This window comes from Syngnathus scovelli, chromosome 8 (assembly GCF_024217435.2).
Source record: "Syngnathus scovelli strain Florida chromosome 8, RoL_Ssco_1.2, whole genome shotgun sequence".
NCBI classification, from domain to species: Eukaryota; Metazoa; Chordata; class Actinopteri; order Syngnathiformes; family Syngnathidae; genus Syngnathus; species Syngnathus scovelli.
In genome coordinates this window covers 18,623,116-18,644,413 of record NC_090854.1, presented here as the reverse complement: position 1 = coordinate 18,644,413, position 21,298 = coordinate 18,623,116, and the positions used below count along the sequence as shown (strand labels likewise).

General features: G+C 54.9%; 4 protein-coding genes and 1 pseudogene across 4 annotated transcripts; 3 read left to right on the top strand and 2 right to left on the bottom strand.

Moving 5' to 3' along the window:
- The first annotated feature begins 518 nt into the window (after window positions 1–518).
- Window positions 519–8,932, top strand: LOC125973809 (SH3 domain-binding protein 4). Its single transcript, XM_049728311.2, has 5 exons — window positions 519–1,146; window positions 3,885–4,024; window positions 4,449–6,775; window positions 7,751–7,939; window positions 8,029–8,932. Exons 2-5 carry the CDS (start codon window positions 3,901–3,903, stop codon window positions 8,257–8,259), a joined length of 2,871 nt encoding a protein of 956 aa, XP_049584268.1. The 5' UTR covers window positions 519–1,146; window positions 3,885–3,900; the 3' UTR covers window positions 8,260–8,932.
- Window positions 8,933–11,235: 2,303 nt separating this feature from the next.
- Window positions 11,236–12,401, bottom strand: LOC125973829 (trace amine-associated receptor 13c-like). The gene is made up of 2 exons (XM_049728363.2): window positions 12,189–12,401; window positions 11,236–12,121 (listed from the first exon to the last, which is right to left on the bottom strand). The coding sequence occupies exons 1-2, from the start codon at window positions 12,350–12,352 to the stop codon at window positions 11,329–11,331; spliced, it is 957 nt and encodes a 318-aa protein (XP_049584320.1). The 5' UTR covers window positions 12,353–12,401; the 3' UTR covers window positions 11,236–11,328.
- Window positions 12,402–13,948: 1,547 nt separating this feature from the next.
- Window positions 13,949–15,363, top strand: LOC125974018 (trace amine-associated receptor 13c-like; annotated as a pseudogene).
- A 409-nt stretch (window positions 15,364–15,772) lies between these two features.
- Window positions 15,773–19,141, bottom strand: LOC125973833 (integral membrane protein 2B). The gene is made up of 7 exons (XM_049728369.2): window positions 18,862–19,141; window positions 17,090–17,233; window positions 16,931–16,999; window positions 16,642–16,785; window positions 16,453–16,563; window positions 16,228–16,378; window positions 15,773–16,155 (listed from the first exon to the last, which is right to left on the bottom strand). Exons 1-7 carry the CDS (start codon window positions 18,943–18,945, stop codon window positions 16,067–16,069), a joined length of 792 nt encoding a protein of 263 aa, XP_049584326.1. The 5' UTR covers window positions 18,946–19,141; the 3' UTR covers window positions 15,773–16,066.
- A 424-nt stretch (window positions 19,142–19,565) lies between these two features.
- med4 (mediator complex subunit 4) lies at window positions 19,566–21,240 on the top strand. The gene is made up of 7 exons (XM_049728370.1): window positions 19,566–19,730; window positions 19,860–19,926; window positions 20,065–20,235; window positions 20,348–20,405; window positions 20,487–20,573; window positions 20,670–20,801; window positions 20,875–21,240. The coding sequence occupies exons 1-7, from the start codon at window positions 19,654–19,656 to the stop codon at window positions 21,045–21,047; spliced, it is 765 nt and encodes a 254-aa protein (XP_049584327.1). The 5' UTR covers window positions 19,566–19,653; the 3' UTR covers window positions 21,048–21,240.
- Window positions 21,241–21,298: the final 58 nt, after the last annotated feature.

Genomic DNA, 21,298 nt, shown 5'->3' with positions numbered 1-21,298 from the left:
GTACCACCGTTAGTGACCACCAGGTGCCAGTAGAGCGCCTACATGCGAAACCAGCACGAGCGTCAATCACCCGAAAGAAGGCGACGGACGCCTAAGACTCCGACTTCTGGACGCTCAGTCAGTGAAATCACGGCGTGTTTGATTACAGGCACATCGTTTGTTCCTAGTGGTTATTGAAAAATTCAGATTTTCTTGCCTCTTGTGAAGTCATTTTCATGCGCTCAAAGTAAAACCAAATTGTCTTAGGTGAGAGTCGAGGCGCAAGAAATCATCATGACGTTATTCATCAAATCAATCGACAACCATTTTACTGTTCTCAAGGAGTCTCACTTTTGTGTGGGCCCCACTCGAGTAGCATCTGCAATCAACATTTTTGAAGCTTTTCTGACGGATAGTACGGGCCGAACCGGGAAATCGTCGTTCCCTCTTTTGTTTCGGACGCTTCCTGTCTTTCTTTGCGCGCAGCTGGAAGCGACGCCAACAACAACAAGAAGGTGCGCGTCATTGTGAGCCCTCCCCCCTCGAGGAGCACTTTGAAAAATAAAAAGATGGCTGGTTCCCGTTACCGTGACGACGCCTGCTGCCGATCCACAAACGAGGAAAACGAAGAATCCATCCCGCGTGGATTGTGAACGCGTCTTATTGCCCTAGCAACCAATTTCGCAACAAGCCCGTCCAAATTGGCCACGCTCGACGCGCTCCGCGGAGGACACAGGTCCAAGGACCCCGCCCGAACCCGGGTTGCGCGCTTGGCAAATAAGTGGAGGCGTGTGTCAAGTTTGCGATTGCTGCTGCGACTGCATTTGAGGACATCACAACAAAATGGTTTAATGTTCCATTTCGACAGCATTTCACATTTGCTCCGTGCGGCGGTGCCGATGACGTCCTGCGGGAGCCTCGCGCCCCTCCTCCTCGAAGGGCCTCAGCCCCGCCTCCCTGGCCGGGTGACATCAGCCGGGCTGGCTGCTGCTGGCCTGGCGGGCGGGCGGACGGACGGGCGCCCCCCACCCCCGGTCCCTCCCACTCCCTCGCTCACTCGCTCGTCGGCGGAGACTCCAGCAGAAGCAGACCGACAGGCGAAGCTCCACGGCGGCGTTGTCGGCGGCGGCGGCTTCGCTGGCGGGACGCGACGCTACGTGCTCGCCGGTGAGCTGCCATCTTTTTTTTTTTTTCCTCTTCTTCTTCTTCTTCTTGCCGTCGTCGTGGCGGCGGCGGCGCGTTTAGCGGATTCATGGAAAGTTTGCCAGCCCGGGAGCAAAGTGGGGAGGCAGGAAGACTTCCAAAAACGGACTTTGTTTGATGCACTTTGACTTGTGGTGGGGTAGTCGTGGCTACCGAAGCGAGTCGGGTCCGAAGCTGAGCCGAGCCGAGCCGAGCCGAGCTTCGGCTGCTCCTCGTCCAACACGTCACGGTGTCGGAAGGTTAAGATCGCGGCGGTTGCCATAGAGATTAAGAACGCGGATGCTCCGCGGGCTTCCTCGGGCTCATCCGGCCTTGGTCGATTCGCGATTAGCTTGATTGGACATCGCTATTTCCCGAGATGAAACGGGACGCGTTGTCGCTTCCAGATGCTTTTGAGTGGAACGCGTCGCGTTCACTCCAGGCCAGCAGGGGGCGACCGAATGCCGCCTTCGCCATGGAAAGCAAGCAAAAACAAGCGAGCTCCGGCCTTGAGCGCAAAGAAACGGGAATTATTCACGAGTGATTCGAAACCGATAGACGCAATTCATCAATAATTACAATTCATTGTTACAATGCTTCACTTCAAATCGCAAATTGATTGTATTCTAAGGCGATGTTTTCTGCTGTTTTTACGTGTTGAGTGGGAGCAAACAATAACAATGAACTAATCATTACAATCTAACCGTTTTATGGGCTAAATCACGTTTTATGCCTTTCAAACAGAAATTTTAAGTTGGTAACAAAAGAAGAAGGAAACCCTAACCCACCAGAGTCAAATAAAATACATGCCATGCCAACAATTGATGGTAGGCAAGATCAGTACCAGTGCAAAGAGACAGACAGACAGACAGACAGACAGACAGACAGACAGACAGAGCAGCAGAAAAGTTGGTGGCAGTGAAGGAAACACTGACCTACCTGAAAAAGAGTTTTTGTCATTGGAAGTGATCTCTCAATCCATTAAAAGATCAATAGATAGCCAAGTAAGTGTCAGTTCAGACGATCACTGAAGGCAGAAGCAGAACATATTTGTTGAAACGCTAACTCCAATGTTGTCAGATGAAGACGCTCTCACACCGCGGAGTCGGGATGGCAGACAGATGGATTCGATTCAAGCAAAAGTGCATAGAAGGCATGAAAGAACAACCTACAGTTGGCGTGGTGTGAGAAAAAAAAATAATAAAATGCAGTAGCAGAAAACGTAGCTTTTTTGGGGGCCTGACATAGGCAGAGTGTGGCCCGGCCGGCGTGGAGGTCCGGGCAAAGTAGCGCTGATCTCGGGTTGCTTCTTGAATGACTTTCATTGTTTCCGTCAGCGCACGTGATCTTAGATAAGCCCGGTCGGAGCCTCGGCGCCCCGTCTCCCTCCCTCGGGGTAGACCCCGCTCCCGCGTCACGGGCTGGTGTCAGCCGGCGAGCATGTGACAACCTCGCATGCAAATGTTTGTTTGCTCACCGACGGCGCGCCGCCTTTTGCCGGGAGCGCATGCTGACCAAGCACAACGGTGAGCACCGATTGGCCATTGCGTTTTCCTTCTCTGGGCACAGCCGGACTTTATTCCCCCGCTCGCGCCTCAGGTGCTTTCTTGTTGTGGTGGTGGTGGTGGTGGTGAAAAATATGAATCGGTGGGAACGTGGCTGCGGTCGTCATGGCGATCGCTTGCTTTGCCAGCTCCTCCGAAATAATTCATGATGTCATTCCAGGGACTGACATTCCTGGCATTCCTCCCGTCCAGATCCCACAATCTCAGAATCACACCTGGGAATGGAAAGTCCCGTCAGGGCCTAAGAACAAACCTCTTCCAAGGAATGCACAAGCCTTTTTTGGAAAAGGGGGTTAGGGTTAGTCGAGATTTGTTTGGTGGTTGTTCGTCTTGGCCAAGTGCTTGTTGTAATTCCATCCCTCCAAGAGAGGGGGCGCCATGTGGTGCTCAACGTGCAGATTTCAGTTCCACTTTGAGTTGGAGCTGGAGTCACGTTCTTTTTGCAGGACAGGTCATGTTGTTTGCTGTCGGGCTACGTGGGCGCTAGTGCAAGATAAGTGCCCAGGGAGGGAGGATCTACCTTCCAGTGGTCTCAGACTGTCATCACAAAGGCATTTCCTCCTCAGCCGCTCACTTCCTGCCTGCTGGACGGCCCACTGGCGGGGTGCTTCTACTACTGCGGTGGGGGGGGGGTGTGCCGCTTTTACTGCTATGATGAAAAAAGGATGACATTTTGGAAACATTGCAATGAAAATAATGGCTCCATTTGCCGCCACCTTTCGACTCAACTGTTTGACTGCCAATCATGCGCAGAGGAATAAAAAGTTGCCCCAAGTGTCCGAAAGGCCGTCTTGAAAAGGAAGATGCGCCGTCACCGGGGCGACCGGAGCCGAGGCGCACATGGGCGTCGTCGACATGGGCGTCCGCTCACGCTGCGCGCGGACAGTGGGAACATTCCCCAAAAGCCAGTCCAGGGAGTTTCTTCTCTCTCTCTCTCTCTCTCTCTCTCTCTCTCTCTCTCTCTCTCTCTCTCTCTTTTCTGTGGCGTTTTGCGGCCGTTGCTGAGCGTGCCAGCTTGGCTCCCTGCCACAAATGGGGGAAAAAATGCAAACACGTAAGGTGATGCCGTTTGGTGACGAGGCGGGCGCCACGACTCACCGAGAAGGCCCACCGTTCCAAGTCATTTCATGCAGTCTTTGCGCTTTGCTCTGCCACCAGGGAATCCGCTGCGGTCATGGCCGCCCATCGAATCCGAACCACGGCCAATAGCAACGCCTTGCTGCCTCGCTGCAGGTCCGAGGGGACGCTGATCGACCTCGGTGACGGCGTGTCCGAGTCCGGCCTCGGTGATGTCAAAGGTAAGCTAAGGCCGCCGCGCTGGTGGTTTGTGCTTTTCGCTTTAGACATTCGAGTCACGACATCGGGGTCAAAGTCAGCATTAGCGTTAGCGTTAGCATTAGCGTTAGCAGGGCTCCACCCAAACATGGACAACGTGCTTAAAGTTTTTGGCACAGTATTTTTTTTTTCATTGTCTCATCTTTTTTATTAAAGTCAAAACAAGTTGTTGTTTGAGCAACCTAATTTGTAAGTATAAATTGAGCCACAGTCCGTCTTACAAAACAGACGAAGACCGTTTGAGGTCAGGCCGATGGCTGCAAATGTGGTCGGCCAGCCCCAAAATCGGCTGAACAAGTCGGTGGCGCCAGTGCAGAAGCTGGAATGGAGCTCTGGTGCATTTCTCGACCTAGCTGACGGCGTCGCTCGCCCCTCTTGTGTTTCCAGTGCCTTCTCCCAGTGCCTTACGCTTGGACGCCGGCGCCTGCTTGGGCACGGCCCGAGAGGTGGTGGCCATCAAGGACTACTGCCCGTCCAGCTTCACCACGCTCAAGTTCTCCAAAGGCGACCGACTCTACGTTCTGGACACGTCGGGCGGCGAGTGGTGGTACGCCCACAACAACACGGAGATGGGCTACATCCCGGCCGCTTACGTGGAGCCCGTGGGTCTCCGAGACTCTTCCTTCAGCGACAGCGGCATGATAGACGGCGGCGGCGGCGACGCCAGGGAAGAGACGGCTTCGGAAATGGACCTACTCGGAGAGTGGGCCGGCGTCATTCTGACGCCGACCGCTTTCCATCACGGAAATCCTTTTGCCAGCGCACAGAGCTCAACCAACCCGTTCCTGCACGGCGATCCTCCAAACCCGCTGGACCAAAACGACAACGAGAAGTCTGCTGATCTTCTTCTTCTCTTTGACGCTCCGTCCGTGCCAAACCCTGTCGTGAACGTGAAGGGCTCCGGCGGGAGTGGTTTCGACCCGCTCGCCAGGGATAACCCCTTTTTCCGAAGCAAGCGCTCCTACAGTTTGTCCGACATGTCGGTCCTGCAGGCCCAGTCGGACAACCCTCCGACGTCCGGCGGCGGTTTCTTCGGCGGCCTCAAAGCGCCGGCCCCGGAGCAGTTCCCGAGCAGGGAGGCTTTCCGCACAGCGTGGCTTACCCATCGCAAGCTGGCCAGGTCCTGCCACGACTTGGACTCTCTGGGCCAAAGTCCCGGCTGGGGTCAGACGCAGCCGGTGGAGACCAACATCGTCTGCCGGCTGGACAGCTCGGGAGGCGCCGTGCGGCTCCCGGACACCGACATCGGCGTCCACGTCCCCGAGGGCCATGTGGCCCGGGGCGACACCCAGCAGATCTCCATCAAAGCGCTCTTAGATCCGCCTCTGGAACTGAACAACGATCGCTGCACCATCTCTGGGCCGGTGGTGGAGCTCAAGCTCAGCAACATGGAGACCAAAAGCGGCATCACGCTGGAGATGAAAGTGTCGGTGGCGGTGAAGGCGGAAAGGCGCGAGAGCGCCCGCATCGTGTGCGTCAGGAGCGACTGCAAAGAGGGGCCGTACGGCCCCGTCTCGCAGACTTCCCTGTGCGGCGACACGCTTCGGGTGTCCCTGGACAACTTGGAGCCGTGCATGTACGTTTGCGCGGTGGTGCAGTGCCAGTCCTCGTCTCCGGACTGCAACGTGTGGGATCACGTGGACAAAAAGATGACGTTGGGGGTGTACGGACCCAAACACATCCACCCCTCCTTCAAAACGGTGGTGGCCGCCTTCGGTCACGACTGCGCCCCCAAGTCGTTGCTGGTGAGCCAAGCGGGCAAGCCGGCGCAGTCCTCGCCCCCGGTCGCGCTACAGCTGTGGGGCAAACACCAGTTTGTCCTGTCCAGGCCCCGGGACCTCCGCGTGGGGGTCTACTCCAACATGGCCAACTTTGAGGTGAAGGCCGGCGAGCAGGCCAAAGTGATCCGGGCTTTCCAGATCAAACTGGGCAAAGTCAGCCGGCTGGTCTACCTGATCAGTTGCCGCAGTAGCGCCGCCGCCGATTTTTCCGACTTCACCCTGAGGATCCAGGTCAAAGACGAGCGGGATGCCATACTGGCCCAGTTTTGCGTTCAGACGCCCACGCCGCCGCCCAGGACGGGTCCCAAGACGTCCATGCAGCGGCGCTTCCTGAAGAAGAAGGAAGTGGGCAAGATCATCCTGTCTCCGCTCGCCGTCGCCACCAAGTACCCGGTGTTCCACGACCGCCGGGTCGCCAACCTCAGGTTCGGAAAGCTGATCAAGACGGTCATCCGGCAGACCAAGAACACCTACCTGCTGGAGTACAAGAAAGGAGACGTGGTGGCGCTTCTGAGCGAGGAGAAGGTCAAGCTGAAGGGCCAGCTGTGGACCAAAGAATGGTACATCGGCTACTGCCAGGGCCGGGTGGGACTGGTCCACGCCAAAAACGTGCTGCTGATGGGAAAGCTCCAGCCCCTTTCCTTCAGCGGGCCCGAGCTCACCACCTCCCTGTTACTGGAGCAGGTTCTGAGGCCCTGCAAGTTCCTCACGTACATCTACGCCTCGGTCCGCACCGTCCTGATGGAGAACATCGGCGACTGGCGGGCCTTCGCCGACGCCCTCGGGTACCAGAACCTTCCCGTGACGCACTTCTGCCGGGCCGAGCTGGACAGCGAACCGGAGAGGGTGGCCTGCGTTCTGGAGAAGCTGAAGGAAGACTGCAACAATACGGACAGCAAAGAGCGAAAGTCCTTCCAGAAGGAGCTGCTCACGGTAAGCCCGCAAATGGCCCACCGGAAAAAGGCCCTCGGCCGGCCGTGTTTGCCGCCCGCATCCGTGTCCGAGCTGTCCATTCCCACCTGCTGGCTGGTTGGCGGGCGGGCGGGCGCTCCGCTGGCTTTTTCCTTCCTGGTCTAGCGTCGGTCGGTCGGTCGGTCGGTCAGTTGTCCTTGGATGCAGTAGCACACAAGTGTGGTGGCAAATTTTGCTTTTACAGCAGCTTGCCTCTCCACCCAGACTAGAAGTAACTTAAGATGAAGGATCAGGTCCGACCGTGTGCTTCTGAGCTATCTGGGGCCGGCAGATGTTTCCTGCCTCATTGTTCTCAATAAACACAAGAAACCCCAGCTCAAGTCCAAGCCTCGAGCAATCAGAAAACTGCCCATTCGTCGCCGAGTGGCGTTTGCGCTCAGGTCAAAGGGCAAACGCGACGTCCCGATGACTCGAAGGCGTATCCCGGGGCGTCACAAGCGCGCAGTGCAAGCAAAGTGTTGCCGAGCGAGGCAGTCCCGCCCGCCAAATAAGAGTTGATTCCGGAGGAGGAATCATCTCCCGCTTGACCTTCCCGAAGCTTACTGGTGTAGCTCATTTTCAGTTCATTCCCGAGCCGCCCTGCGCCCCCCTCGCTCTTTTCTGCGGGAATGAACGGCCAAGTCATTACAGTCCGTCCGACGGAAGGGTCAGAGCTCACGCATAGCAAGGAATGGTGTGAAATGGCGCGGCGGGCCGGAATGGCAAAATAATGACGACAAGAAGAAGACTCACAGAAAGGCCAAGGAAGCAATCAGACGAGAGGGAAGTGGCCACTTACAAAGGATTCTTGGAATGGGCCTTTTTTTGAACCCAACAATTGAGGCAAAGTCATTAAGAAAGGCTACCTCGGAGTTAGTTGATCCACTCCAGGCTCTATTATTAGCAAAGCAGAGCAAGCTGGCCTTTGACGTGTCAACCTCTTGTCGTGTGTTTCAGGCCCTCCTGAAGCTGGACTGCCAAGGCCTGGTAGCCCGCCTGGTGATGGATTTTGTGCTCCTGACCACGGCGGTGGAGGTGGCGGGACGCTGGCGGGAGTTGGCCGAGCGCCTGGCCAAGGTTTCCCGTCAGCAGATGGACGCCTACGAGGCGCCGCACCGTGACAAGAACGGCGTGGTGGACAGCGAGGTGATGCCGCACTCGTGTTTGCTCCGGCTTGCTCTTGCTTGCTCTGGCGTTCTTTGCCAGCCCTAACATGTGCGCGTGTCGCCGCTCAGGCCATGTGGAAGCCGGCATACGACTTCCTGGTGACTTGGGCGGCTCAGATGGGCGACAGCTACCGGGACGTGATCCAGGACCTCCACGTGGGCCTGGACCGGATGAAGAGTCCCATCACCAAGCGCTGGAAGCACCTGAGCGGGACCCTGCTCCTGGTCCACTGCCTGGACGCCCTCCGGAGCTCCGCCTTCAGCCCGGCCTCGGCCGCGTCGGACGACTTTGCCATCTGACGACTTTGCCGCGGGACCTTTTTTCTACTCCGTTTTCGACACGCACGTCTGTGTTTCTTTCCGCTCGGTTGTGCTCGCACTGGTGTCATGAATTGGCGTCACCCGACCCGCCAAATGCTCAGGACCGCAAAAGCGGGCAGCCATTGTTTTGGAGCTTTTCTTCTTTTGGACCTTGCTTTTTTTGTCGGTCCATGTTCTCGTTTCGGAGCTTTTAGGTGCAAGCACACTCGTTTCTTTTGGTTCTCATGTAGTTGGCTCACTTTCTCGACTCCAATGGTGATGTGAGCAGGTCAGGTTCTTGTGTGAGTTTTGTTGATGTCAGGTTGTGTTGTTTTTGTGCCAACTTTCACATTCTTGCAGTATCGGGTTCCGGTGCGTTGAGGTCAGGACTCGGTGGCGGTGGGTGAATTGGGTTGGCTTCTGTCTGTCGTGTTTGGTCGGGCTCCGCTGCTACTGGCTCACTTTGCGATTTGATGGAATGAGCGATCGTTAGCTGACGATTTGTTGAGCCTGCAGCTTTCGACCAGCTACCGAAGATGTGCAGAGGGCGACCTCTAGAGGATCGCAACGGGCCGTACACACAAATAGGACAGAAAACCACTTGCCATGCGCTATTAAAACTGATGACACTTTCAAATTGCATTGTTTTTAAATTAAAACTTGTAATCTTTGATTTTTTGCTTCCACCTTTTTATGTTTGAAACCAGGGACGTGCGGGAGGTCAGAGGAGGCAAGGGAGGCCGTGGCATCATGAAAAGGGGAAGAACAAATTCAATTGTTTGGATCATAAAATCATTTTCCTGTTCATTTCAGCAGTTTCGTATCATTTTGAACTCGCTGAACTTCTAAATACTTTAAAAACCGAAGCCGATTCGCTCCCTCGCTCGGAGGAGCCAACGTCCGGTCTCGCCTCCTCTGAGGATTGCGTCATCACACGGCTGCCTATGTTGACAGGCCGCTATGCAATTCGACCGAGCTACTCTCTGTCCATACGTCGCTCTAAGTGTTCAAACACTGTGGCTATACTAACTCATTTCCCTAGTTAAGCTGACGTATATAATATCTTGTGGTTTTTGCCATCTGTCTGTAGCGTCTTGTTTCTTTAGCTGAACAAAACGGCTTTGAAAAGAGACCTTACGCAGGGCCTACGTCGTAGGCAACGAAACAAAGGTTCCCCAGCCTTATGGCAGGGGGTGCTAGTGATCCCGGGATGCTTCATGCGCCTACCTGTAGAAGGAGAGATCTCCACTTCAAATTTACGGTCAACGACAGAGGGGCAGTCGTCCATTTCTTTCGTTTGACATTCGTTTTTTTTTCCCCCTCCGTTTTTACATTTCGTTTCGCAATGGAGGATTACTTATCCATCCAAACGATTTTCAACGATGGATTTTCGGTCGAAGACGGAGGTCATCGGTAAAGGAAGAGCAACTCCGGAGTTCAAAGGTTGGAATCGGACAACGGGACTTCAGAGCATGTCTTTTCAAACGGCACGATCGAAAACAAGTTTTTCCATTCCATGTGCTTTATTGAGTGTTTTGATGTGTGAAGACCGCTGATACGAGATTTTAATTCAAATAGTTCAAATTAGGTAACGAATAAGCAGAGCAACCTTTTTTGTGACACGGTTAGGTGCCGGACAAATTTGACCGGGGGGGGGGGGGGGGGGTCAACCACCAGAATGGGGAAAAACAAAGATGACTTGTGGGTTTGACTTCATTTTCAAGTCTCAATTTTGCCCACATTTACAAATGCAATGCAATGGCCTGTTATTAGGTGTGGCCAGTTTGGGTGTACCTAATGGAGTGTCCGAGTGACGTCACATATCAAACAGCCAATCAGCGGGTGTGGTGGCACTTTTCGCTTTTTCTCTAATGAAGTGACCTGTGTTGGAGTACACCTGAAAATAGCGGGGTAGCTATTGGAGCGTCCAAGTGACGTCACAGATCAACCAGCCAATCAAGAGATGGGGGTGAGGGTGGCTGTGGTGGCACTTTTCGCTTTCAGTGAAGCTTTTTCCCTAATGAAGTGGCCTGTAAATAGGTAGGACACTTCAATGGATACACTACACGAGGTAAAAAATAAATGAATAAATAAATACGAAAGTGTCCTAATGATTCGCCTGCATATTTACATGTAAACGCCGGATAAGAGAGAGCTTCAAATTGTTTGCAATCCTCAGTTAGTAGTCACCACCGGTAGAGCGAGCCGCTCGCTCGCTCAACTCACCGGCGTGCCCGCCTACGGTAAACGAGAAAGCTCAATTCAGTTAGAACCAAGCGCGGTCCTTGTTTTGACTTGTCACTGACGCAGCAGATATGATTGCGTTTCAAACTTGAATCTTTTTTTTCCTTTCAACAATTCCAAGATCTCATTACTCTCAGTTCCTCTTCCCTGAAGGCAGCAGCACCTTTGAGAACATTTGGTAGGCATGTCTGTCATGAGTAGTAGTTTCAAGAGACCGTTTTAATAACAGGCGGTCGGTCACCTTGCACACCTCGATTGGGGCAGGTCATAGTTGCCCATTCTTCCTTGCAGAGTTGCACAAGTTCATTCTAATTGTTGTTGTCGTCACTTGCTGTGAATAAAAAGAAACTACAATAATAAAGTTAAATCATCGGGAACTCTCGTAAGTCTGTTTCAATATTTGCACTTCTACTGGTCGTTGAACAGTTGCAATGCAAGCATACGTATTTTGCCTTTTAATCGCAAACCTTTGCTTGGTTTCTCATCTTGGCATAGAGTGGCAAGTAGATGGCTTCACTGCGGCTGGCTGGCTGACGGGCGGAGTCAGGTCTCATCCGATCTGCTGCTACAGTTGCCGCTCAGCTGGGGGAAGGAAGCGGGCGGGGGGAAGGAAGCGGGCGGGGGGAAGGAAGCGGACGGCGGGCGGGCGGGCGGTCGTCCTGGAGGTGGGGCCGTATACTGTATACAGGCCCAGGTTTCGGGCCGCCGCCGACTTGTTGGGCGGCTCGACGCACGGGAAGGAAGGGCGAGAAGACTTGCGGCGAGGCACGACCGCGTCCCAGCTTTGCTGTGTTCTGGCAAGAAGCAAGCCCGGCGGGCGCCGCTCTATGCCGCGTGGCCCCCCGGGGAGCCCGGATGCAGCACGCGCAGCGTGAGCAGGTGCTTGACAGCCGCTCTGAACCATGGGTAGAACCACGCGTAGATCAAGGGATTCACGCAGGAGTTGAGGTAGTACGCGTTGAGCACAAACGTGGGCAAGCTGTCGGCCGCCAGCAAGACGCAGTAGTACGGACAGAAGCACATCAGAAAGACCAGGACCAGGACCCCCAGAGTCCTGGCCGCCTTCAGCTCCGACTTCTTGGCTCCGGAACAGCGCGCTTTGCTGCACGCCACCCGGGAGCGCGCGGCCCGTGCCTGAGACAGGGCCGCCGCAAACACGCGCGAGTACAGAACCACGATGGTGCTGAGAGGAAGGACGAAGGTCACCAGCAGATCAAAAACGCCCGCCTCGTAGTCCAGATGAATGAGGCACTGGCCGTAGCAAGAAGCGTGCTTGCCGGGGTGCGCCAGGTCCTCCCTCATTAACACGCCGCTCACCAGAAGAGAGCAGAACCAGCACACGCAAACACAAAGTTGAATTCGCTTGACCGTCACCGTAAGGTTGTAACGCAGCGGGCGGCAGATGGCCACGTAGCGCTCGGCCGACACCAGCACCACGTGGCCCACCGAGGCCGACGTCACCGTGAAGGAGACCAGGTTGTACAGAGAGCACAGCACGTCGCCCAAAGCCCAGCAGGATTTTGCCAGGTAGATCTCGCCCGGCCACACCAGCAGGCCCACCAGCAGGTCGGACACGGCCAGCGAGAGCAGGAGCAGGTTGGTGGGGGTGCGCAGACGCCTGTCACGAGAAGCACAAACAAATGAAATAGAGCCTTCGCTAAGGTTAAGAAGGAAAGGCCACCTGCCTGAAGTGGCCGATGGAGGTGATGACCAGCAGGTTCAGCAGCACGGTCAGCGTGCAGACCGAGTAGAGCACAAGAGTCCAAAAGACACCGTGGCTCCAACCGGACTCGGGCTTCCGGCACGACAGGTTGCCCAGCTGTGGAAAGCACAGCTCCTGGCGCTCCATCAAACAGCGCTCTGTCCGGTCTCGCTCGGAGGTGCCGTCTTTGTCTACGCCGCTGACTTGCCCCTCCCCTCGCGGCGCGCGTTTCCTCCTCCCAGAATGGGGGGTTGGGGGGTTGGAGGGCTTTGTGTCCAACCTCCGAGGTTGCTCTCAGCTTTACAGGCCTCAAATTCAGACGGTGTCCTGGCAGAGTAGCCGTCGGCAACAAAACAAGCTGGCCGGAAACGCGCCGCCCGTATTTTACGTTGGAATCCGTGACCTCAAAAGGGGCCATTTGGAAAATGACGCCGGCCGACAAACCGCGCTGACTGACGCTTTCCCAAGGCCGCAAACAAGGCCGAAGCGCCGCCAAGGCGCCTGGTGTCGGGCAACGGTCCAAAAGAAACCCACGGTGGAGGTGACACGACCACAGCAGAAGCTAGCTATCGATGTTGGCTAGGAAAATGTCCCGGCAAAAGCAAAAAGTTGAAATGGCGTCACAAACGCCACAGGCCAAAGGAGACTTTCATGGAGTACACTGGAGTTTGCTGGAAGCCAGATCGGCAAAAATGTCAAATGCCATTGCTAAGCCGTGCTTTGGCTGCTGACTTTGGCTCCTAAAAGGTCACCATGCACAAATGGGTTTTTTGTTTGTGACACTTTTTCTTGAAAAGAAACAGCGGCAAAACATGTTTTGATGCAATGCTTTGAAAGGAATCTCACAGCGAGGTGTCCCTCCCGCGAGGACGTCCGTCCGTTCGTCCGTGGAGGTTCCCTCCCCCAAGCGCCCCGTGTTTTTTCACACCTCAACCCATTAGCGAGCGAGCGAGTGAGCCATGTGTGAAGACAACACGACAACAAGTGAGGCTCTCGACACGCTTGTTATTCTTCATCCGCCGGCTGACGTCACGACCGTCCCGGAGCCGAGGCCGGCCGGCCGGCCGACCGACCTTTGGAGTGCGTTTGCTTTTCCGAAAGGGAAAATGACAATCTTCAAGACCAAAGGTCTGAAAATTCAGCCCCGCCGCCAGCGGCCATTTTCATCTCTGATCACGAGAAGAGCCGCCAAAAGTTCTCGAGGACTTTGGGACCACGGCGCAAGTTGTCAGGCTAAGAATGGAGAAGAATGAGCCGATCCCGGACGTGGCCTCCTGCTCTGCTTTTCTGTCTTTTCAAAATCCCAAATGGCCTCCGACGGAGGTGGCCAGTGAGGAATTTGTGTTTGGCTTGGTCGAGATGCACCTGCTTAGTAGCTGCCTGCTCTAGCTTGAAGCAAGGCGAAGGCATAGTGACTCCAACGTTCTGACAACATGGCCTTTTCTCCATGTTATTGCCCGAGGCTGTGTTGACGTCGTCACCAGAAGGTCAGCCGAGCTCCTGAATCCGATTGCCTATTTTCGAACTCCTGCTATTGTAAACGCACGCGTGCACGCACGCACACAAGGCAAAGAAAGAAGGGTGTCGAATCCACTGTATCGCTCAGCATGATGTCATACTTTGAAGCAACTTTGATCCCGTGGGAGTTGCCCGACCGACCGACCGAGGGAGGGAGGGGCCAAAGCGCATAAACGCGGCGGCCGGTCGGAGGTGGCCGCACAACGCGGGCCGAGCACGGTCCGCATGGAGCCGGGGGAGGCGTGCTTCCCGCAGCTGGGCAACCTGTCGTGCCGGAAGCCCCCGTCGCTGCCGGGCGTCCTGCTGCCGGCCGTCCTGCTGCCGGCCGTCTGCCTGCTCACCGTGCTGCTCAACTTGCTGGTGGTGGTGGCCATCTCCCACTTCAGGCACGTTCTTCCCGCAGGCCGAGTGCGTGGGCTCTATGCGCTATTGGGTGCCGTTGTGCGTGTGTGTGTGCGCTCGCAGGCGTCTGCACACCCCCACCAACCTGCTCCTGCTCTCGCTGGCCGTGTCCGACCTGCTGGTGGGCCTGCTGGTGTGGCCGGGCGAGATCTACACGAGCGCCGGCTGCTGGGCTTTGGGCGACGTGGCCTGCTTGGCGTACCACTGCGTGGCCTTCACGGCGACGTCGGCCTCGGTGGGCCACATGGTGCTGATCTCGGTCGAGCGCTACGTGGCCATCTGCCGCCCGCTGCGTTACAACCTCACGGTGACGCTGAGGCGAGTTCAAGGCTGCGTGTGTCTCTGCTGGCTTTTGTCCGTCCTGCACACCGGCGTCCTTCTGAGGGCTCAGCTGGCCCGGCCGCAAAAGACCAGCCCTTGCTACGGCCAGTGCTTGATCGAGGTGGATCTGGAGGCGGGGCTCCAGGACCTCCTGCTGACCTTCGTCCTTCCCCTCGGCATCATCGTGGCTCTGTACTCGTGCGTGTTTGCGGCGGCCCTGTCTCAGGCGCGCTTTGCCGCGCGCTCCCGGGTGGCGTGCAGCAAAGCGCGGCCTTCCGGAGCCAAGAAGTCGGAGCTGAAGGCGGCCAGGACTCTCGGGGTGCTGGTCTTGGTCTTCCTGATGTGCTTTTGTCCATTTTACATCTACTCTCTGGCGGGCGGGCTGAGCTTTTCATCGTCAGCGGCGCAATATTTGCTCTACCTGTTTGACTTCAACTCGTGCGCCAACCCCTTGATCTACGCCTTGTTCTACCCGTGGTTCCGAAGAGCCGCCGGCCACGTGGTGACGCTGCGCATACTGCGGCCGGGCTCCCGGGGACTGGCGCTCTGACGTGCGAACGAAGAAGCGCGCCTGCACCAGTCGAAAGCCATTTCCATGTCAGGAAGGAAAATCAAACGACAATCGCGACACCCTCAACAGTTGGCAGGATTGGAAGCGCCCATCGAATGGATGGGAAACTCCGCCAAAAAAACAACCCCATTGTTTCCTGACATCGGCTGGAACAATGAAAGCACTTGACGTGTGTGTGTGTGTGTGTGGCGATGCAGACAGCAAGCCGCTCGCCCAACGGCTCTGCGCGCAGTAAACCAGCCCGCCCGAACGCCGGCTCTGTTCACAGTTTGGACCAAGTCCAAAATAAAGTTTGTGACAGGGGTCCGGCTGACATTTCAATAAAAAAGATTCCTTGCTTCTAACTTCAAAATAGACTTGACGTATTCCCTCCATCTTCAATTTTTTGAATTGCTTCTCTCATGTTTTGCACGCGTCGTCGTCCTCTTGTGAGCAGCCCGAATTTCCGGCCGGCCGGCGGGCGTCCTCGTCCACGACTGGCCTGGCCTGGCCTGGCCTGGCGGTTGCGCTTACGTTTGCACCCGCTCCTTGTTTCGACCCATCGGCTCGCTCCCAATGTCGTCTCGTTCATTGGTTCTGTTTGCATTCAAGGGAAGCGACGAGTGGGATTTTTTTTTTTTTTTTTGCACTGCAACGAGCACCAAAAAGAAAAATCTGCAGCAACTTGGTGAGCGTTCAGGACGGAAAATACCGCTACCTTGTGGCCACTTTGGACGGTGTGCTCTTCATTTGAGGCGCAAAAAAAAAAAATGCCATCAGCTAAACGATTTGTTTTATTTTCTTTTGAACTGTACAAAGATTACATACTTATTTAAACCCCCCAAAACACACACAAATTGATCAATTTAAAGCCAACAGGAAAGAAAAGTCCAGTTAACGAGTCAGGAAGTGTGTTTAAAGAAAAAAAAAAAAGCCCCAGCATCCGTGGTGTGCCCTCACAAATGTCAAGCAATCAATCAACGCTTGAGTAATGCCGGCGGCGCCTTTACGTTTTCATTCAAGGAACACGTGAAATAAGAACAGATGGAAAAGTGGCCGGTGGCGGCAGCTTAAAACTGGCAGATGGAGGTCTCCACCACAAACTTGCTCTCAAAGTGGCGAATCCTGCGGCAGTTGAGAACTTGGCGCTTCTGCATGCCTGTGGACAAAAGAGCATGCACGAGTGGAGCAATGACCGCCGCCGCCGCCGCCGCCACCTTTCATGTCATACCCAAGATGCGCTCGCGCCGCTGCAGCTTGAAGGTCTGCTTGCCGCGGCACAGCTTGCCGATGAAGTCGCCCAGCTGCTCGCTGTGCTCCAGCCGCTCCGTCACCACCATTTCCTCGTGCACCAGGTACGACTGCGGCAGGTAGGTGCCCGCCTGCGCTCAACCACAAATGCCATTCATGCAATTTCAAGGCCGGCCAGATGAAAGGCCAGCGCTGCCGGCGACACCTTGATGTTGATCAGCAGTTCCAGGAAGTCCCTGGGCGGCACCACCACCGAGGTGTTGAGCGGGAGCACGTAGCACTTGTTGAGGCTCAGGTCCAGGTAGGCCGTCAGCCCCTGAGCACACAGAGAGCCCGGGTCACAGGGCCTGCCGTCTTGCCACCAAGGGCGGGCCCTGCGGTGGGCGAGGCTCACCCGCTGGAAGTCGTGCACAATGTCGGCCGGGTCGCCGTCCTCAAAGTCGGGCACGGGCACGTTGATGAGCGCCACCTGCTCGCGCTCCAGAATCCGGATTTGCTCCTCCAGCTGCTTCAGAGGCTTGGAGAGCTCCGCCTCCACCTGCGCTCAAAACCACTCTGGCCTTTCAAAATCCAGACTCCGAGTGGCTTCCAAATAAATCCCTACTGATTGGCTTTAGCGCCTTCAATTTGTGACTTTCGATCCAGAAGTCACAAACTTTCAACAAAATGGTTGCTTTGCTGACCTGCTGCAGTTCCATCAGGCTGAGGTCCTCCTCACGGTAGTTGACCCCGCACACAAACACCTCGCTGTCCTGCCGGGGATAAAAACAACCTTGAACATTGCCACATTCCGTTTGCCGTCTGGCTGGCCGTGGGCACAAAGACACGCTCGCGCCGCTCACCTCCAGAATGTAGTAGCGGTAGAGGTAGGCCCCGCCCACCAGCAGCCCCGAAACCATGAGGGCCAGACCCAGACACAGGCACCAGCGCCACGCTTGGGACCGCCGGCGAAGGAGCCCTGCCGCTGCCATTGCCGCCTCAGCGTCCTGCCGGGAGGGAGGGAGGGAGGGAGGGATGGAGGGAGGCCGGCAACAAGATGGGAGTATGCATGGAGGCGCTCCAACATGAGACAAAATTGACTTCCTGCGATGTATTGTTGACACTTCACTTTTTGTCAACAAACGGGGCCGGCGCACGCCACGCCCGACATATGACGGAGTTGTGTCCGCTGACTCACAGCAAAGGCATTTTGCGAGTTGCGACTGGCTTTCCCCGTGGGGGCGGAGGCTCGTTTCGACACCTAAACGCCAGAGGACGGAGGAAAACTATTTATCGGCGGGTGGCCACATGTTTCCTGGCTGGCCATTAGCGGCTCATTTGGTCCTTTGGCCAGATGCTTTGTGGCGGCCGCGCGTGTGCGCCAGGCCCATGGCAACGTTTTGAAAATTCTTCTCTGGCCTCCAAAGTGTTCTTTGCTTTGTGGCAGGCTTCTTAGTGGCTGACAAACTGACAAGTGACCAAATCCAAGCTCGGCCGCGGAGGATAAAGCGCCTTTGCGCTGGCCTGCCCTGCTTCCAAGTTTTAAAGCCACTTTGGTTAAGCGTCACCAGAGCAGCTGGTCCAGCACGAGTGGCGGCAGAAAATAGGAAGCCACGCACATGGGCTAAGCGGCGGCAACAACTTTGCCCAAAGTGCCTTGAGCATAAATGCACAAGCGCTTCGCTTCCTCTTTTGCCTGTCAGTGCTCGCTCTGCTTTCCCACATAAGTGCAATTTGTCCACCTTAAGATAAAGCAGCTTTTCTCAAGTCACCCCGTCGTCGTCATAAGTCACACCACGGCAGATTACCTTGACCTGTTTTCTCTTTATGAGAAAAACAACTTCTAAACAAAGGACAGGACATCCCGTGTTTATGACATCACGTAGCAGGATACACGCTAACAAAGTTGCGATAAGGGTGGCGTGGCGATGATTGTCCCCATCAATATCAACAAGTCATAAAGTGCAGCTTTATTGTCCACAAAAAAAGCAACCCTGTTTAACCAAAACGCCTAACTGACTTGCGTGCGTGAGGGAGTGAGAAGAGTGCAGAAAACAGAGAGAGAGAGAGACAGACAGAGAGAGAGAGAACATGACAGGAAACCAAAGATACCAAGTCAGCAGTCATGGCCTGACTTTGTAATGACATTTGTTTGGTGCACAAAAAAGCGGAACCGAGAATATTTGCGCACGTAGCCATGTTGAGTAATTGTTGACGACCATTAATATCGTTGGCAAACTTGTTTGCGACCTTAAACGAAACATGCCCCCCCCCCCCCCCCCCTTAAAAAACAACAACAACAACTTCGGGGCGGTGCGCAAACCCTCGCCAAGCTTCGCTGCTCAGTTATGAGATACGGACTTTAAACCCCGAGAAGACATTTGGTCGGGACAAGACAAAATTGGGGGAAATAACGCCAAATGTCAAATCCGATTTGAACAGACGCGCGAGACACTCACCAAAACAGCGTAAAACGCTCATGGTCATTTGAATCAACTCTAATCGAGGGGTGTATAGAAAAAGAAAAGAAAGCCATCGTGCATGTAACAAAGCCAAGCGGTCAGTTGAGTGTCGACTTAAGGAGTTTTAAGCTGCGTTAGCCATTTTTTTTTCTTTTCTTCCGTCTCGCACTCACTTTGTCCTGGTCGGGAAGGAGCGTCACCGTGTCCTTCTTCATTTCTTTCAGCGTCAAGGCTGAGTTGAAAGACACTTTAACCATCGTGGAATCGCTTTAAACTCCAACGCGGTCAGAAAAAAATCGATGTATAGTACTAATAAGAGTGCCGCCAGTGAAAGTAGCGACAGAAAAGCAGAAAGTTGTTGCGGGCGGCAACTTGACGTTCCACTTTCGTTGTGAGCGGAGCTGCTTGTTGCGAGAGGAAGCAGTGGGAATGTGGCACAACGCTTCCGGTTGCCTTTCACCGTAAACCTTATTTCAACGTAATAGCGACGTCACAAAAGTGTGATAACGTATCGCATCGCATCGCATCGCATCATTCTTTCATCGACTCGAGTGTCGATAACGTGGGACCGGCTCGGATGGGACAACTCACAATACAAGTGATTGGTCGTTTGCTGAGACATTAAAGTCCGCTGAATGCAACAAAAACAATTCTTATGGCATGTTATGTCATCGCAGTCGCACAGGCAGGTCGCACAGGCAGGCCCGCCCCGCCCCGCCTGCCCGCCCGCCTCGCCTGCCCGCCTGCTTAGCTTGTGTTTGAGAACTGCGTCATAGACGCTCGGTGTCTACTAATTTATTTTCCTCTATTTGATATGGGAATGAATGATTGCAGCATCTCGTTCAATCCAAATACACCTCACTGTAACGCAGTTAAAAAGAAATTAGAGTTGTAATCGAAGTCGTTTCCGTCTCATCACTTCCGTTTCGCCTACATCATTTCCGTTACGGGTGGCGGGAGCTATCATGGCGACCGCCGCGATGGTGAAGCCGACCAAAGAGCGTCTACTGAATGTTTTGGACGATTTGGAGGTTTTGTCTCGGTAAAGTTCCATCCCGCGACTTTGTGTTGGTGTCTGAAAAGAGTTAGCTTGCTTCTTCTGTCGACCTTGTCATTCTTTCTTCTCTCCTGTCGTTGTTTCTGACCATGCGTCGACTGTTTGCCTTTCCAGGGAGCTGATCGAGATGTTGGCTCTGTCCCGGAGTCAGAAACTCCCACAGCCCGGCGAAGACACTCAGGTACCGGGCACGACCTGCGGACATCCTCAGCATACTTGAGAAGTTTTCAGTTGAACTTATCATTTCTCCGGTTGTTGTCCTCCTTCCGTAATGCCACGAAAATGACAACAAATCGAATTTGTGACTTTTGCTGGTCAGATCCTGGAGCTGCTGGTGCAGCGCGACCGCGAGTTCCAGGACCTGATGGAGGTGGCCCAGCGGCAGGGCAAGGTGCACCAAGAGATGCAGCAGCTGGAGAAGGAGGTGGAGAAGCGAGACAGCGACATCCAGCAGCTGCAGAAGCAGCTCAAGGAGGCTGAGCACATCCTGGTGCGCGCCGCTGCTGTCGCCAAACGCACGCACGCAGAATGACGTTATCCGGACCCGCAAAGCCACGTTGGCAATTCCATTCGTGACCACACCGGTGTCCCTCTGTTGTCAGGCGACCGCCGTTTACCAAGCCAAGGAGAAGCTCAAATCCATCGAGCGTGCCAGGAAAGGTGCGCCCGAGTGACCCATCCACAGATTGATTGATTGACTGACTGATCAATTGATTGACTGATTGGCTTTGGGCCCCGCAGGAAGCATATCGTCCGAGGAGCTCATCAAGTATGCGCATAGGATCAGCGCCAGCAACGCTGTGTGCGCGCCGCTCAACTGGCTCCCAGGTTTGCTCTTGGATTCCGTTCTTTGGCCAACTCGGCCCATTCCAGATGAAATGTGTCAGAGCAAGGTGGAAATGGACAGGACGTGCGCTCTCTTAGGCGACCCGCGGCGGCCGTACCCCACAGACCTGGAGATGCGCAGCGGCGTGCTGGGCCACATGGCCAACCTGCCCACCAACGGCGTCAACGGACACCTGCCGGGCGACGCCCTCGCCGCCGGGAGGTTGCCAGGTACTCCTTCTATCTGCGTCCTTCTCCTATCTTCTTTGCCAGTTTGTAACTCTTGTGTGTCCCCCACGCGCAGACGTGCTGACGCCGCATTACCCCTGGCAGTCGACGGAGTCGTCGGCCGGCATGCTGCCGCCGCACAACGCCGCCGACTTTGGCCTCGAGCCGCCGGGGCACAACAAGGAGAACGAGGACGACGTGGAGGCCATGTCCACGGACTCCTCCAGCAGCAGCAGCGACTCGGACTGAAAGACCTGTGTGTGTACCTGTGTACCTGTGTGTGTGTGCGCGTGTGTGTGTGTGTGTGTGTGTCGGTCATGTTCTTATTCATGTTTGTAAACAAAACGCTTTGAGTGGGACTGTGCGATTTGTCTGCAGTTTAGTGTTTTGTACAGAGTTTATTTTGTGATTTATAAATAAAAGAATGAGCTTTGTCACTCAACTGAATGTTTGTCTTATTAGTGTTTTTAAAAGTACATAAATGTATTCCTTATTTAAAA

Bases quoted from the DNA above. Each gene is read 5' to 3' on its own strand.
- med4 (XM_049728370.1), top strand. From the start codon at position 19,654: ATGGCGACCGCCGCGATGGTGAAGCCGACCAAAGAGCGTCTACTGAAT. The intron at 19,927-20,064 runs GTACCGGGCACG...TTTGCTGGTCAG, and splicing joins AGCCCGGCGAAGACACTCAG to ATCCTGGAGCTGCTGGTGCA. The intron at 20,236-20,347 runs GTGCGCGCCGCT...CTCTGTTGTCAG, and splicing joins AGGAGGCTGAGCACATCCTG to GCGACCGCCGTTTACCAAGC.
- LOC125973809 (XM_049728311.2), top strand. From the start codon at position 3,901: ATGGCCGCCCATCGAATCCGAACCACGGCCAATAGCAACGCCTTGCTG. The intron at 4,025-4,448 runs GTAAGCTAAGGC...TTGTGTTTCCAG, and splicing joins CGGCCTCGGTGATGTCAAAG to TGCCTTCTCCCAGTGCCTTA. The intron at 7,940-8,028 runs GTGATGCCGCAC...GTCGCCGCTCAG, and splicing joins ACGGCGTGGTGGACAGCGAG to GCCATGTGGAAGCCGGCATA.
- LOC125973829 (XM_049728363.2), bottom strand. From the start codon at position 12,352: ATGGAGCGCCAGGAGCTGTGCTTTCCACAGCTGGGCAACCTGTCGTGC. The intron at 12,122-12,188 runs GCAGGTGGCCTT...TTCTCGTGACAG, and splicing joins ACCTCCATCGGCCACTTCAG to GCGTCTGCGCACCCCCACCA.
- LOC125973833 (XM_049728369.2), bottom strand. From the start codon at position 18,945: ATGGTTAAAGTGTCTTTCAACTCAGCCTTGACGCTGAAAGAAATGAAG. The intron at 16,564-16,641 runs GTGAGCCTCGCC...CTGTGTGCTCAG, and splicing joins TTGTGCACGACTTCCAGCGG to GGGCTGACGGCCTACCTGGA. The intron at 16,379-16,452 runs GTGTCGCCGGCA...GGTTGAGCGCAG, and splicing joins AACTGCTGATCAACATCAAG to GCGGGCACCTACCTGCCGCA.